Source organism: Rattus norvegicus, chromosome 18 (genome assembly GCF_021556685.1).
Source record: "Rattus norvegicus strain SHRSP/BbbUtx chromosome 18, alternate assembly SHRSP_T2T, whole genome shotgun sequence".
Lineage (NCBI taxonomy): Eukaryota > Metazoa > Chordata > Mammalia > Rodentia > Muridae > Rattus > Rattus norvegicus.
Window position 1 is genome coordinate 80,229,925 of NC_141551.1, and position 14,598 is coordinate 80,244,522.

The following is a 14,598-nucleotide window of genomic DNA, read 5'->3' on the forward strand; positions in this document are numbered from 1 at the left end:
CTGTTGTGACTGGGCTTCCTTGCACAGGATGATATTCTCAAGATTCATTCTTCAGTTGAGAGACATCTAGATTGTTTCTAGTTTCTGACTATTACAAATAAAGCAGCTGTGAACATAGATGAGCACGTGTCCTTGTGGGACGGTGGAACATCTTTTGGGTACATGCCCAGGAGTGGTATAGCTGGGTTTTGTGGTAAAACGATTCCCAGTTTTCTGAGAAACTGCCAAATTGATTTCCAAAAGAATTGTACAAGTTAACACTCCCACCAGCAATGGAGGAATTTTCCACTTGCTCCACATCCTCGCCAGCATGTGCTGTCACTTGAGTTTTTGATCTTAGCCATCTGATGGGTATGAGATGGAATCTCTCAAGTCCACGTGGATCAAGGACTACAACATAGAACCAGGCACAGTAAATGTCATGGAAGAGGAAGTAAGAAATACCCTTGAACACTCTGGCACGGGAGATAGTTTACTGAACAGAACACCAGTGACTCAGGCTCTAAGACTGACAATTGAGAATGGGACCTTAGGAAACTTCAAAGCTTCTGTAAGACAAAGGACACTGTCAGTAGGTCAAACAGCAGTGTACAGACTGGGAAAGGATCTTCACTAACCCTACATCTAACAGAGGGCTAAAATCCAAAATTTATAAAGAACCCAAGAAGTTAAATGACAACCCACAAATCAGGCACAGAGTTAAACAGAATTCTCAACAGAGGAATCTTGAATGACCGAGACACACTTAAAGAATGTTCAAAGTCTTTAGTTATTAGGGAAGTGCAAATCAAAACATGATATTCTAAAGGCACAGTTGTATGCAGATTTTCTGTGTTCATATCTAAACTGAAGTCCATTTTAGTAGAAAAGTTTATTTGGTAAGGAAAGCAGGGAAAGAAGGGTGGGGGCAAGTATTTCTTAGAGTATATTTTTTATTTGCAGAAGGTGAAGAGTGGAATTGATTTTCTAAGTGTTTATTACAATATTCTTGCTGTAATAGTCGAATGGCATTTGTAAATATTTGTGAACTTTTAATTCCATAGGTTTCTGTGTGTAAATTTGCCTGTTTGCAGTACCTTGCCAGGTAGACCGCTTCCTCATACCTGTGTATTAGAGTAAGGAAGTCTTATGGAGTAAGAACAATTGCACTGTGTAATCTTTACTGATGCCACTGTGTTAAGCTCATGGGGAAGCATGAATTAACGGCCTGCAACAGTTGCTGATTAGGCCGTCGATCGTCACACCTTTATCATACACCCGATAAAAGTAAAGATAGGATTCAGGTCACCAATCCGAAGATGGTTTTGTTTTTGAGTGTATATGTGTAGTGGTTTTGGTTTGTGTGTATATGTGCACTGGTGGGTGTGAAGGTGTGTGCACATGTGAGTCCAGGCCTGGTGTTGGATGTCTTACTGAATTGTTCTCTACATTATTTAGTGAGACAAACTCTCCCACTGATCCTGATGGTGGCTGTGGTGGATTGAATGTGCTTGGCCCAGGGAGTGGCACAATTTGGAAGTGTGGCCTTGTTGGAGGAAGTGTGTCACTGTGGGCATGGGCTTTAAGACCCTCTTCATAGCTGCCTGGAAGCCAGTCTTCTCCTAGCAGCCTTCAGATGAAGATGTAGAACTCTCAGCTCTTCTTGTACCATGCCTATCTGGATGCTGCCATGCTCCCACCTTGATGATAATGAACTGAACCTCTGAATCTTTAAGCCAGCCCCAATGAAATGTCCTGTATAAGAGTTGCCTTGGTCATGGTATCTATACACAGCAGTAAAACCCTAACTCAGACAATGGCCAAGTGGGCAAAGTGCTTGCAGCATAAACCTGAGGACTCCAGAATTCAGAGCCCCAGAACCCACTTAAAGCCACAAACAATGAGACATGTCAATAATCCCTGTGCTTCTATGAGGAGATGTGCCATGGAGGCTAGCCTGGAGTTTTCAGGGCCAAGAAGAACATAACCCACCCATTATGAAACACCCATATTAAACAGTCCTTTAGTTAAAAGTACACTTATTATCAGTATGTCCTATTGGGATTGACTGAATTCGCCAGATACTGAGATTCCATTCGTGAAAATTTTGCCATATCTTTAAAAGTACACTTATTACAAGCCTGTCATATTGGGTACTAACAAAACAAAACAAAACAAAACAAAAAAACCTCAAAAAGAAGTCTGCTGACCCATAGTAGACCCACATAATTATTTAACTAGGAATTCCAAGAAATACATAAAAGTATTTACCAAATCCCTTAAAACAAGGCAACAGGTCCACCTTATTATATGCAACTAGATCCCTTCAATATTCAATCCTGCAAACTACAGCAGCTAATATGAGGCTGAGATAGAATCATCTTTCTTCAACACAGGCACACAATTGTAAACAAAACATAAATAGAACCCAACAGTATACACACAAATTATATACCACATACAAATGATGTTTATTCTAGAAACAATGCTAGTTTGATATTCAAAACACAATTCATCTCCTCATAGGAAAAGGCTAAAGAAGGAGAATCATGACCATTTCTACTGATGGAAAACAAGATTAAAGCTCTATTCCTCCTTGTGACAAAACTCAGAAAGCTGGTGGTCATGGAGAAGCTTTTCAACTTAGCAAAGAACATCCACACCTTTAATTCCCAGCACTTGGAAGGCAGGGGCTGGGGGGTGGGGCGGGGCCGGTAGGAACAACTCTCTTTGCTTCTTTGAAAAACAAAAAGCTTGATGTGTTTTACATGTCTGAGTGTCCTACCTACATGAGTGTCTGGTGCCTGTGGTTAGCAGAAGAGGGTATTGGATTTTCTGGAACTAAAGTTATAGACAGTCGCTGGGAATTAAACCCTGGTCCTTTTCGAGAACAGACACTGTTCTTAATTGCAGATCAATCTCCGCAGCCACTCTTCCCTGTTCTTGACTATAGATACAACAGGAATGACTGCCTCAAACTTCTCCAGACATGCTTTCCCCACCAGGTTGGACCATACCCTCAAACTGTAAGCCAGAAAAAAACTGTCCTTTAAAGTGTTTTTCCCCCAGTTATTTTACTGCAGCAGCAAGCAAGTATGTTATTATAGCCACCTTTCAAGATGGTTCTAGTCAATGAGATAAAGGATTTTTAAAAAAGAATAAAGCATTGTCAGATGATACAGTGGCCTACAAGGAAATTTCAACACATATGCAAAGAAGCTGAGTTCATCAAAGTGCAGAGCCAGGAAAAGTATAACCAGTTATGTAATTATATACTGAAAATGAATATGGGGTGTATATGAGAAAATACATCACCATTTATAATTGCTAGAAAATGAACACCTAGGACTGGCAAGATGGCTCAGTGGCAAAAGGCACGTGCCCAGCAAACCTGCTAGCACAAATTCAATCCTTAGAACCTACTTGTGCAGTCACACACACACATCTCTCACACAGTGATAATAAGGAAGACCTAAAAGTTGATGTAAAAACAGTAATTTAGATATATACCCAGAGAAGCATATAGAACTCGTGTGATGATAAAATTAAAAGGGCTGATGAAAAATATCTAAGAAGAATCTGTGCACAAATACTCTGTGCCCATATCGGAAGGGACTGCAGTAAACAGTCCTTCCTAACTCAACATACAGTTCTAATGAACAATATTCTGTGAAAAATGTGTGTGCATGCGCACCTGTTTGTATGAGTGCCACATACATGAAGGTGACATTGGAGGTCAGAGAAGGCTCTGGGGCAGCTGGCACTGGACTTACAGATAGATAACTGTGAGCAGCTCTGTGCCAGTGCTGGAAACTGAACCCAGGTCCTTTGCAAGAGCAGCCACCTCTCCTGTTTCTGGTGGATATTTTCATTAAAATCCCAGCAATACACTTGTAGACATTGTCTTCCACTGCCCGTCTCCTCTACCTCTTACCGATTTCCCTTGAATTGACCACCAGAGTTCAGAGGTCCACTTGCCTGTCATCACCACAAAAGTTTATTGTTCTTTATCTAAAACGTATAAAAGGACTGTGCTTGCTTCCCCCTGACCCCACTTTAGTGTCTTGTGAAAACCTCCATGAAATGAACAGCTCGTGTGCTTTCTCTTGCCAGTCAGCTCTTGTGTTTGTTCGACTGCTAGGTAAAGCCAAATAAGCCACACATTAATTACTGTAAGGCATGTGCAGGGCATTTCTTACTCCTTTTAAGTCTTCTCAGCAAATACTGCTTGGGCAGTTTGATAGAACTCCAGTGTAAGTCATTTACTTTACACAAAGAAAGCACTTGGAACGCATTGCAGTTGACACCTGGTGAGGTATACCTGTAGTCCGAGCTATTCAAGAATCAGAGACAGAAAGAGCTCTTTAACCAGGAGTTAGAAGCAGGCTAGGTTCCACAGTACATTCCCAGCCGGACTGGACTGCATAGAAAACATCAAAACAAACACAAAGAACTAAATAAAAATTGACCGTCTTAAAAAGTTGGGGCTGGGGATTTAGCTCAGTGGTAGAGCGCTTACCTAGGAAGCGCAAGGCCCTGGGTTCGGTCCCCATCTCCGAAAAAAAGAACCAAAAAAAAAAAAAAAAAAGAAAAAAAAAGTGATACCATTTGTTTTGACAAGGACTGAGATGATGAGAGGAAAAGCCAGAATGGGTTAAAAAAAAAATCCACAATTCTGACAATGATCTAGTACATCCATAAGATTCTTTTTTATAAAACAAAATACTCTCAAAACTAAAATTACAAAAGCAAAGAAAAATGAAGTGCAGGCGGCAGATAAGCACAGGGAAAGCTGATTCTGATTCTGAATGCTGATTAAATGGAAGTTAGGACAATACAGAATAAAGACAAAGCTGGAGAGCACAGTGAGAACCTGAGTCCCTCAGGCATTGCTGTAGTAATGTGAGGGGGAAGATGACTTAGCACTTTCTGACAAACTAATCAAACAGTTACTTGTATTTCCCAACAGCCACACTCCTTGACATTTGATAAAAAGTTACGTTCACACAAAACTCGCCCATAGCAACTTTTCTATAGTTAATCGAAAACTGGAAATAACTAAAATGTTCCTTAAGCAGAGACTTTCTAAACGAGCTGCTGTAACACAGTGCATCCACACAGTGAAAGATGACTGGAACTGTTATGGTCAAAACCTGACCCCTGGCAGCCCTAACAAGCCAGGCCCAGTCAACATTCCTCAACAGGCCAACAAACAAACAAGTAGTAGTAAATGACGGAGAGCATTGGGAAAGAGACAACTAAAGAGAGTTAGCTACCTCCTCCACCCTGCCTCAGTTCATTTTTGTCTGACTTAGAGCTTAGGCTTACACGGTAGGGAAAAGTTAAGCACGGCTAAACAGTTCTGGCTAAGCTTAGTCCCTAACCCATCTCAGCTCCAGTCTCCCCTGCAAAGGGCTTTGACAACCTGTCACAACTGTGTGAAGTCCTTTTCCTGGGGACAAGTTGGTTCTCTGGCTGACACCAGACTTCAGCCCTTTCCTTTTCCCAGCATTAGATTCATATGGAAATTCCAACTTGAGGGGCAATGCCTCATCCATCTGATAGCTCCTCCAGGATGGTGGTGCCACTTCTCAATGAAGATGATGAAGTCACTGTTGATGCAGTTCACATCTGGGATGGTTTCCCGGACAATAAGACAAGTGACAGTGTTGATCTCAAATGTGTTATTGTATGATTCCATTTATGTAATATGAATACAAACTAATACAGGAATGAGACAGATTCCTTATTACCAGGAGTTAGGGATAATACAGGAGGATGTGAGTGTAATTCAGGAATATAGTGCCAGCTGAAGCTTGTGACAGAGCAGTTATGCTTGTTTATACGGAGGCCACACATATACACATGCGTCAGTACTAAAACTAGAGGGAACCTTGCAGTATTGGAGTGAACCTCTCTTCATGATAAGGTCTTGCTATATAACTAAGGTAGGCATGGAACTTTCAAAGTAGCCCAGGGTGGCTTCTAACTTGCTAGCCTGTCTTTGTCTCTAGAGTGCTGGTTTAGCAGGTGTGAGCTGCCTCGTTTTGGTGTTACCTAGTTACATTAATATGTGGTCATTGGGGGAACTGGGTGAAGGATACAGAGAAAGAGGATGTACCCACTGCATACTTGTAACTTTCCATAAAACTATGCTTTAAAATGAAGAGGAAGCAGGAGCAGGCAGATCTCTGGAGTACCAGGTCAGCCTGGTCTACAGAGTGAGTTCTAGGACAGCCAGGGCTACACAGAGAAACTGTTTCCATCCACCCCCTGAAATCCTCCATTGAACTTCTTGGAAATGGTCCTACATTATATTTTAGTTGGTTGGTGTAAAATAAAATATTCATATGTTGCATGTGAACTAAGCTGATTAGTATCCTAATACAAAGAATTTACCTTAGAAATATTTCTGAGTAACAATTACAATCGGAAAATGTTTCCTTGTGGTTAAAAAGAAAGAAACAATGAAAATAGTTTGGAATGCCTTGAGCAATGTTTATTTCCCCAAAAGCAGGTCCTCCTGGAGAGACTAAGGGAAAGGGAACTTATTTCTGTCCAAGTCCTACTGAGTTCAGGACCTTCCTGATTTTCTGGGAGGATCACTGATGTGGCTATCACTAATGTAATGGTTTTGGAGTTAATTACCATTGTTGAAAAGACCTAGAAGGGCTTTTAAAATAAGTAAATAAGTTTAGTTTTCTGTTTTTTAAAATAAGTAAATAAGTTCCCCCCACTCCTGTTTTAGACATGTGTAATTTATATATGGTATTGACTTCCTGTCAAAAGGGTAGGGGAGTGCCAGCTGGGGGAGGGACTCCAGCGCTGTGTCTAGTGCTGTTCCTTATTTAGGACTTAAATTTACAGTATGGTGAAGGATAAGAGAAAGTCTTTGCCATGTCAGGGTCTTGTGACACCGAAGTTATTTCAGGTTAAAGAAATCATTTGATGCTTCTAATTTTAATGTAGCAATTTCCTTTGCCTGTTAGATGAACCACCCCCATCCCCCTGCAGATGCCAGTGAAGCGAAATGCATGGGGCTCATTATTTGGGGCCACACATTTATTCCCAGACCTTAATCTGTGACATTTGTGTAAGAGGCTCTTTCCACTCATCTGTGGTTAAGGAAAACTACTCAGAAGGTTACTTTGGACCACTGCAATTTTCGTTCCAAGTTATTATCAGGATGTAGGGCCGCTTTGTTTAGGAAATACGCGAGTTAATGTGAAGTCGGGTCTAAAGGAAGAACCTAAGGTTAGGATGGAGTTTGCCCTGGCCCTAAAGCTTCCTCTTTAATTGGGTGCTCAGATCGCTGATCGCACCTCCCCAGCTACCAGTGACCCCACCCGCTGACTCCTGCGCAGACTCAGAAAAGCGCCTCTCCACCCAACGCGCAGGGTAAAAGTGAAGGGCTCCTCCTTTAGCCAATCAACACCGCTCTCTGAACTGGAGGGAAAATGATTGGATTAATGGAGGGCGTCGGCTGAAGGCGGGAGCACAATACTGGCCAATCCCCGGAGGCCATCAGGTCCATGCCCAGTTTGAGGCACCACCCCAGCCCGGTCCTTGGGCGCGCGTCCCGGTGGGGCTGGGAATGTCCCGGGCGGAGGCAGCTCAGACCTGATCATTGCACTACCCTGCAAGGCTGTGTTGCAGGGCCCGGAAGGCTCACTGTTCCGAAATGGCCGAGCAGTCAGACAAGGATGTGAAGTACTACACTCTGGAGGAGATTCAGAAGCACAAAGACAGCAAGAGCACCTGGGTGATCCTACATCATAAGGTGTACGATCTGACCAAGTTTCTCGAAGAGGTGAGCTGGGCACGAACGCTCCAGTGGGGCGCGGGGAAGGGTGGCCCCCGCTGTGAGTACCCCAGGCATGACCTGGGACCGAGGTCCGAAAATGCGTCATCTGAGTGCTCAAGTATTTGCGAACATTTAGGAGGGCCTTCCGCGTCTGCACACTTGTGTTCGCCTCTGAGCATGCTCACCTGCTTGTGCACACCTGTGTCTGTGCTCCTGCGTGTCTTAGGTTCGCACATCTGGGCATGCCTCTGGGAGGTCGGGAAGCACCGTTGCCGTGTGAGCTGTTTTTGTAGGCTCCGATGGGCGGAGTATTTGGGAGCCAAAGCTGAATCCTGAAAAGGTGCTCAGGAGTGTCCTGAATAAATGCTACCCACTTGCTGGGAGAGTGCACAACCGCGTAAGGATTTTGAAAGATTCTTTTTTCTTTTGTTCTTTCTTTTGTTCTCATATGAGGTTCTTTCCATGTGGAATAAAAAACTCCTCCATTTTCGAATGGACTTCTAATATTAGCCAGTTGGAGGACCTCTGGTCTTAAAAGCTAATTCCCCCAGAGGGTTCCCTAGGGTTAGAAGTACGCGAAGTTGGGGGGTACTTCCAGGGCTACTCTGATGTCCAGAGCCTCAAGTTCACTAGTGTCCTCTCAATGGTGAGAGGGAAGGTGAAGAAATGTCATTGAGAGCCTGAAGAAATGTCGACCTTAATGGAGTAGTGACTTGTGTAAGAGCCCCAGCACCAGGTGAGTGGCCCAAAGACTCCCTAGTATGTGTCTTGGGCATTTACTAGGGAAAAGAAGTAGGCAGCAGGGTACAGTCAGAAAAATGGAACTTCATCTTTAAGCTACTTTGGAAGTTGTAAAATGGCTCAAGTTAGAGGAAAACATTGCCTCTGGCAATGCTGGTCTCAAGATTGCAGTTTTTGCTGCTGAGCCCATGGGCTTGTAGTCCTTCTCTTTATTCCTTCCAGATGCACTGTTACTCATAGTCACAAGACCTCTACACTCCGCTTCCTCCCAGTAAATAAGAGTGCTTATTGATGGAGGTGATTTGCACCTTTGTTATTTATTGGTGGGCTGGGCAAAAGTAGAGGGTCAGTGTTAAATTGTAATTTACCTCAAGAGACGTTTGTTTTGCAGAGAATGTTAAACACAGAAAAAACTTGAAAGTTTGGAGTTGAAGTTTCATGGTAAAATACTTGACTGTTAATGGTAAAAATAGGGCTCCAATTTAATAAGGAGTGGTTTGAAGTGGGGACTCAGATCTGCCACCCTTCTGCTGAGGCCAGAGCAGCTTCTAAACTAACAGTCCTGTATTGTGAAGCTGAGGGCCAGGTGATTGCCTCTTCATGTGAAACCGTCCCTCTGTCTGCCCGCCCTCCTACATTACATATGTAATTCTGGAATTTTATAACAAAATGCATCCCTTGACTTTGTGTTTATAATAAAGTGCAGCACTTGTAAAAAGAAAAGGACATACAGTAGCTCCTGTTAGGGAATTGCTGCCCCCCAAATAATTGTGTATGACTTTTCAAAATCAATCTTTGAAGTAGGTAACAGGGATGAGATTATTAACTTATACTCAAAAGTTCTCTTGTTTTATTCTCATGAGTCAGGGACGGCGTGAGAGGACCCCACAGACTTACTGAGCTCAGCTGCAGGGCTAACAAGAAGCTACTTAGTTGGGAAACAAGCTGGAAAACAAATTCCTTTGTTCTGCCTACGTGTTTGGTACCTTCTCTCTGAGAATGGCTTGGGAAGAATACTTCTTGAGCGAAATAGAGAAGCTCCCTGGGAACCAGTCATCTAGGACGGTGATGGAGAGGTCAGGGTTTTCAAGAAGCACAGAGAATGGTTGGGTCCTGTTGCTTTAAGGGTTGGAGGGACAGAGGACCTACCAACCTGCTTTTCTTACCCTGCTCCCACGGTGTGCGACTGTTCTTCTATGTTGAAATGGAGCATTTTCTGAGACCGTCAGGCCTCTCGGTATATCCAGGTCTGCCTGGTGCTGATGTATTTCTTTTCTTGCCATTTGACATTTCGTAGCTTGCTACACTCCTTAACACTGCTTGTTTCACACAGCATCTTTCTTGGTCATTGGCTTTCCTCCTCTAGCATGGATTGCCTTTAGGACCTCAGTGCACCAGCAGGCACTGTATGCTTCCCTGTGCCTGACTGCTTCCTGCAGTGTGGGTTACCACTTCCACACACACCTCAACATGTTGCCACAGTTCTTCTTTCTAGATTCCTTCAGCTTCAAAGGTCTAGGTCGTTTATCTCATGCTTTGTCTTAAAACAAATATTTTACAAGGCTCAGAGTGTCTGGCCCTGTGCCCCACTTTCTACGTCTCAAGGTCCCAGAAATTTCAGGAGGTACATGAGCCAAAGAATATGTCAATCCTTGTTAATTTACAAATGAAAAGGGTGGGAGGTGCATCCTTCTTACTTTTCTGGAACTTTCTGTCACCACAGAGCTGTGTCTCCACAGGCTCTGGGTTCATCCATCTAGGTGGCCATGCTTTCCTGAGGCTGCTCTGCCCTCCATCAAGAATCCTTCATTTCTGCTGAGGAAACGTATGCTGTGGTTTGTGGTTGGTTGGCCCCTCTCTGCCGCCTGCCTTCTCTGTGCCTTAGATTCCTCACAGAAATGGGAGACTTGCAGCGCCTGGTTGCAGCTGACATAGAATTAAAGCATTTGACTAGTGTAGTGTACATGCCTGTAATCTCAGCTTCTCCAAGACTCAGGAGAATTCCTAAGAGTTAGAGTGGCCAGCCTGGGTGACAGTGAGAATTTGTCTCCAGAAACCAAAACTAGAAAAACAAAAAACAATGTTTGTTGAACACAAACCATGCTGAGTTTTTCTGCTCATTTGGAAACTGCAGTCAGGGCCAGATTTGAGCTGTGATTTCCCCTTTGTGGTGTCCTGTGTAGTTGAGTGCTTGAAGTGTGTTTTAGGTGAGATGTAAATCCAGAAGGTGATCGTGAAATAGGAGAGTAGTAGAAAGATTATCTTTCTAGTCAGGAGCACAGTTTGAAGGTTACTTGTGCAATGTGAACTCTGTCTTCCTGAACTAATGTTCTGAGGTTCAGAGGTAGAAATCCAGCAGGGAGGCCATCTAAACCACAGCAGGGCTCTGCTTCCCAGCTGCCTGCCAACAGGATTATAAGCCTCATTACCTATATATTTTGAACCTTTTTTTCTCTAGTCCTGCCCCCTAGGTTTTTAGTTTATTATTTATGAAATTGAGTCTTGTCATATAAGATCATGGTATTAGCCAGGTTAATGATTATAGAAATCTGAGAGACCATTATTTGGAATGAAAACAGGTGTTAAGGGCCAAGGAGCAAGTTTGCATTTCCCTGTTCTGTGGTTGGGCAGGGTTTAAGCACAGCTGTGGAAGGGAGGAAGAGAGCATCATGTAATAATCCCATTTAACACTGATATCTGCTAGACTGTGCGGAAGGCAAGTTGATTCTCCTCCCCATAGAATATTTGTCTAGTGATGCTGTGATTTTAAAGGGAGTCTTGAATATTCCTACCTCGCAGAAGACTGTTAGCTTCTGACTCACTTGAGCTTTTTGGGATCTTAATGAAGTTTTGCTTTTTATGGCTGTTTACCTTCCATTGATGGAGAATTCAGAATCTGAGGACTATTGTGTTCCTGAGACGCTTAAGATGCCCACCTTTGTCTCTGAGAAATGGAGAGGTCTTCACTGTTTGGGGCAGCCACATGTACCTTTAATGATGTAAAGAGGAAACCCTCCTCCTTAATGATGTGTTTTAGGTGGTGACTTAGGCATCCTGGATAAATAGGTAGGAAAGCACCTCGTAAGACTGCACCTATGTGTCTTTTAAGCATTCCCACTGTTGGGGAAGGTGTTTCTTTTCTGAAAAGAGATTCCAGTTTTGTTTTAACACATCAAAAAACAAGACAAAAGCAATAGTAAAATCAAAACAAAGTCAAGGCACTAGATCATACTCGAGGCAACTAACTCATTTTCTGTTTGTCTTTAAGTTGATGAAAATTTTGTAAATAAGGAAGTAAAACAGGTTATACAGGCCAGCCAGGGTAAATAGGGACTAGGTAAGACGCTAATCACTACTTAATATGGATGCCTATTATTCTAGAAGACTCTGAAACCCTGAGAGACAACCTCTCTTGTGTAACAGAGTCTAAATGACTGTGGTCCTCCTCCACTCAGGGAACATGTTGAGCTGCGTGGTTCTGGCCCTAGAACATTGGGAAACATAATATGTGTGAAAAACACTCAGAAAACCGGGGAAAGAAAAGGCGTTCAGACAATTAAAAGGTTGGCTTTTGTTTTTGTTTTGTTTGGTTTGGTTTGTACTGGAAATTGAACTCAGGGCCTTGAGCATGCCAGATAAGCCAGTACGCCGCAGCCCACTCTTGTGATTTTTTTTTATTGTGAAGCAAGGTCTTGCAGAGGCTGGCCTTCAGCCTGGGATCAGTCCTCTTACCTCAGCCTTCTCAGTGCGGGATAACCGGTGTCAGCTTACCTACGTCCATTGATTACTGTCTTCCTGGGGTGACAGTATAGCTTAATGGCAGAGGATTATGGGACATGATCTAAGCTGTGGATTTGAAAAAACATTTCCCTTACCAGTTGTCATTAACGTTAGTTTCTGCTGCATGCTAGGCCCGGTATTGGTTTAATTGGAAATTAATAGTTATAATGTTCACCCGGCAAAAGAAGCTACTCAGAACTCAAATATTCACCCGAAATATGACTTTCCTAGGAAGATGTGTCACTGTGAAGACCTGGGTGACACTCAAGAGTGAGAAGAAGAAAATTGCAGTTGCCCAGAATTGCACACCACACAGAACAGCCTGGCGAATGTGCACAGCTAGTGCCACAAGTGTGAGTGTGTGCCACGCTTGCTCACAGCTGTGCGCTCTGGTGCTCTGTCCTCTGACACTTGTCCCACTGAACTCTGTTGAGGATTCGCCTTAGAGCTCATTGTCCTGGCTGCAGGCAGACTTTATCATACAGGCCACCTCCCTCCTGCTGGGTTTGTGCTTAGTCTACCTTGATTACTTACCATAGATCCTTGTGGTGAGAAGTTGTGTTCTTTTACATTTAATCTCCATAAGTATCACTGATGTACTTGGGGGTCATGGTCCTTGTGGGCACTTGCAAGGGCCCACATGCCTGGAGGGTTAGCTTTTTTTGTTGTTGTTGTTGTTTTTTTGTTTGTTTGTTTTTGTTTTTTGTTTTTTGTTTTCTCTTTCTGAGTCTTTTAAAGGTCTCACAGTGACCAAGAAACTTGCTTATGATTGATTTATTTACCTCTTCTAAGTTATATGAGTGTGTGTTGTCATCAGGAAAAGAAATGAACAGGTAAATGCTTGGCACCTTGCATGTATATTCTGCTAATATTGTGGTTTGAGGAATACACCAAACTGTCCCACAGAACATTAGCCATCACCAGCACCAGCACTGTCACTTTGTGTTGGGTGCAAGACCATTTGACAAGTGGCCTGAGAAACAGCAGATCCAGTGGAACTTGAAGTAGCAGTGCCCCAAGCCACTCCCTCTCCAAAAGAGTGCACTCTCTGTGTTGCCCTGGGTTATTGTTTTCTTGGGAATCCACCAAGTGTATTTGTGTATTTGTGTCAAGTGTATTTGTGAACTGTCTCCTGGGCCCTTTGCTGCTATTGGAACCAATGAGTTAGAGATTGGGTGTGCTAAACTCTAGTAGGTGGCCATTGTAGGTGGCCTACAGAACTTGGCCTTTGTGGCCTCTGGTCATGAGGATCACAAAGATGGGACTGAACTTTTCTTACATCTGTAGAATAAGTTCTTGTCAGGTGAGTGTCAAAACAACAATATGCAAATCACCACAGAGGCTGGGGAGATGCTAAAAGAAGAATGGATATTGGGGGGGGGGGGGGAAGAATGGATATCAGGAGGAAAGGACCTGAGGAGGTGGTAACACCCTCCAGGCCCACTTTGGCTGGCTGGCTGACTGGTGATGCAGCCTATTTGAATGGTTGCAGACCTTGTGGTACCAGTTTTTTCTCCCACCATGGCCTCAGTCACAAAATATATTTTGCCCGTTTCTATCTTTTTACTGTGTAAGTAAATGTCACCTATGAATTCCCTCCTCTTTAGTGAAGTAATAAAAGCTATTGCCAGGGACATTACTGGATGTTTATAACTTTCATTATGTAGCAGGCTGTTATGCCAACTGCGTTTTGGTTATAAAACCTTTGTTGGGGTTAGGGCGATTGCTCAACTGGTTAAGTGCTTGGTACACAAACAGGAGGACCTGAGATTAATCCCCAGGGCTTGTATTAAAACCTGGATGTGGTGGTGCCCATGTGTAATCCCAGTGCTAGGAGGCAGAGTTGGGAGGATTCCTGGAGCTCATTGGCCACCTAACCTCCCCAACTCCAGGCTGGTAGGAGTCCTTTTGGAGGGCTGGAGAGATGGCTCTGCGGTTCAGAGCACTGACTGCTCTTCCAGAGATCCTGGGTTTAATTCCCAGCAACCACATGGTGTCTCATAACCATCTGCAATGGGATCTGATGCCCTCTTCTGGTGTGTCTGAAGATAGCTACACTGTACTCATATACAATAAATAAATTATTTAAAACAAAACAAAACCAATGGAGACAGCATCTGGGAAATAGCCCCCAAGGATAACTTTTGACCTTCATATGCATGTGAACAGCCATTCCAGTTCACACAGAGGCTGTTGAGCAGTCTTGCCCAGTTTGTTCTTGGTCACTGGGCCTGGCTTAGCCATCTGTGTGATTTTCATCTGGAAAGGAGCAGTTCCCACGAGACAGGCATGAG

General features: G+C 43.4%; 1 protein-coding gene across 1 annotated transcript in view; it reads left to right on the plus strand.

The window, feature by feature from the left end:
• The first annotated feature begins 7,589 nt into the window (after positions 1 to 7,589).
• Positions 7,590 to 14,598, plus strand: part of Cyb5a (cytochrome b5 type A) — a 32,499-nt gene continuing 25,490 nt past the window's right edge. The window contains exon 1 of the mRNA NM_022245.2: positions 7,590 to 7,789. Coding sequence (NP_071581.1) covers positions 7,661 to 7,789 — 129 coding nt within the window. The 5' untranslated portion in view covers positions 7,590 to 7,660. The remainder of the gene's footprint in view (positions 7,790 to 14,598) is intronic.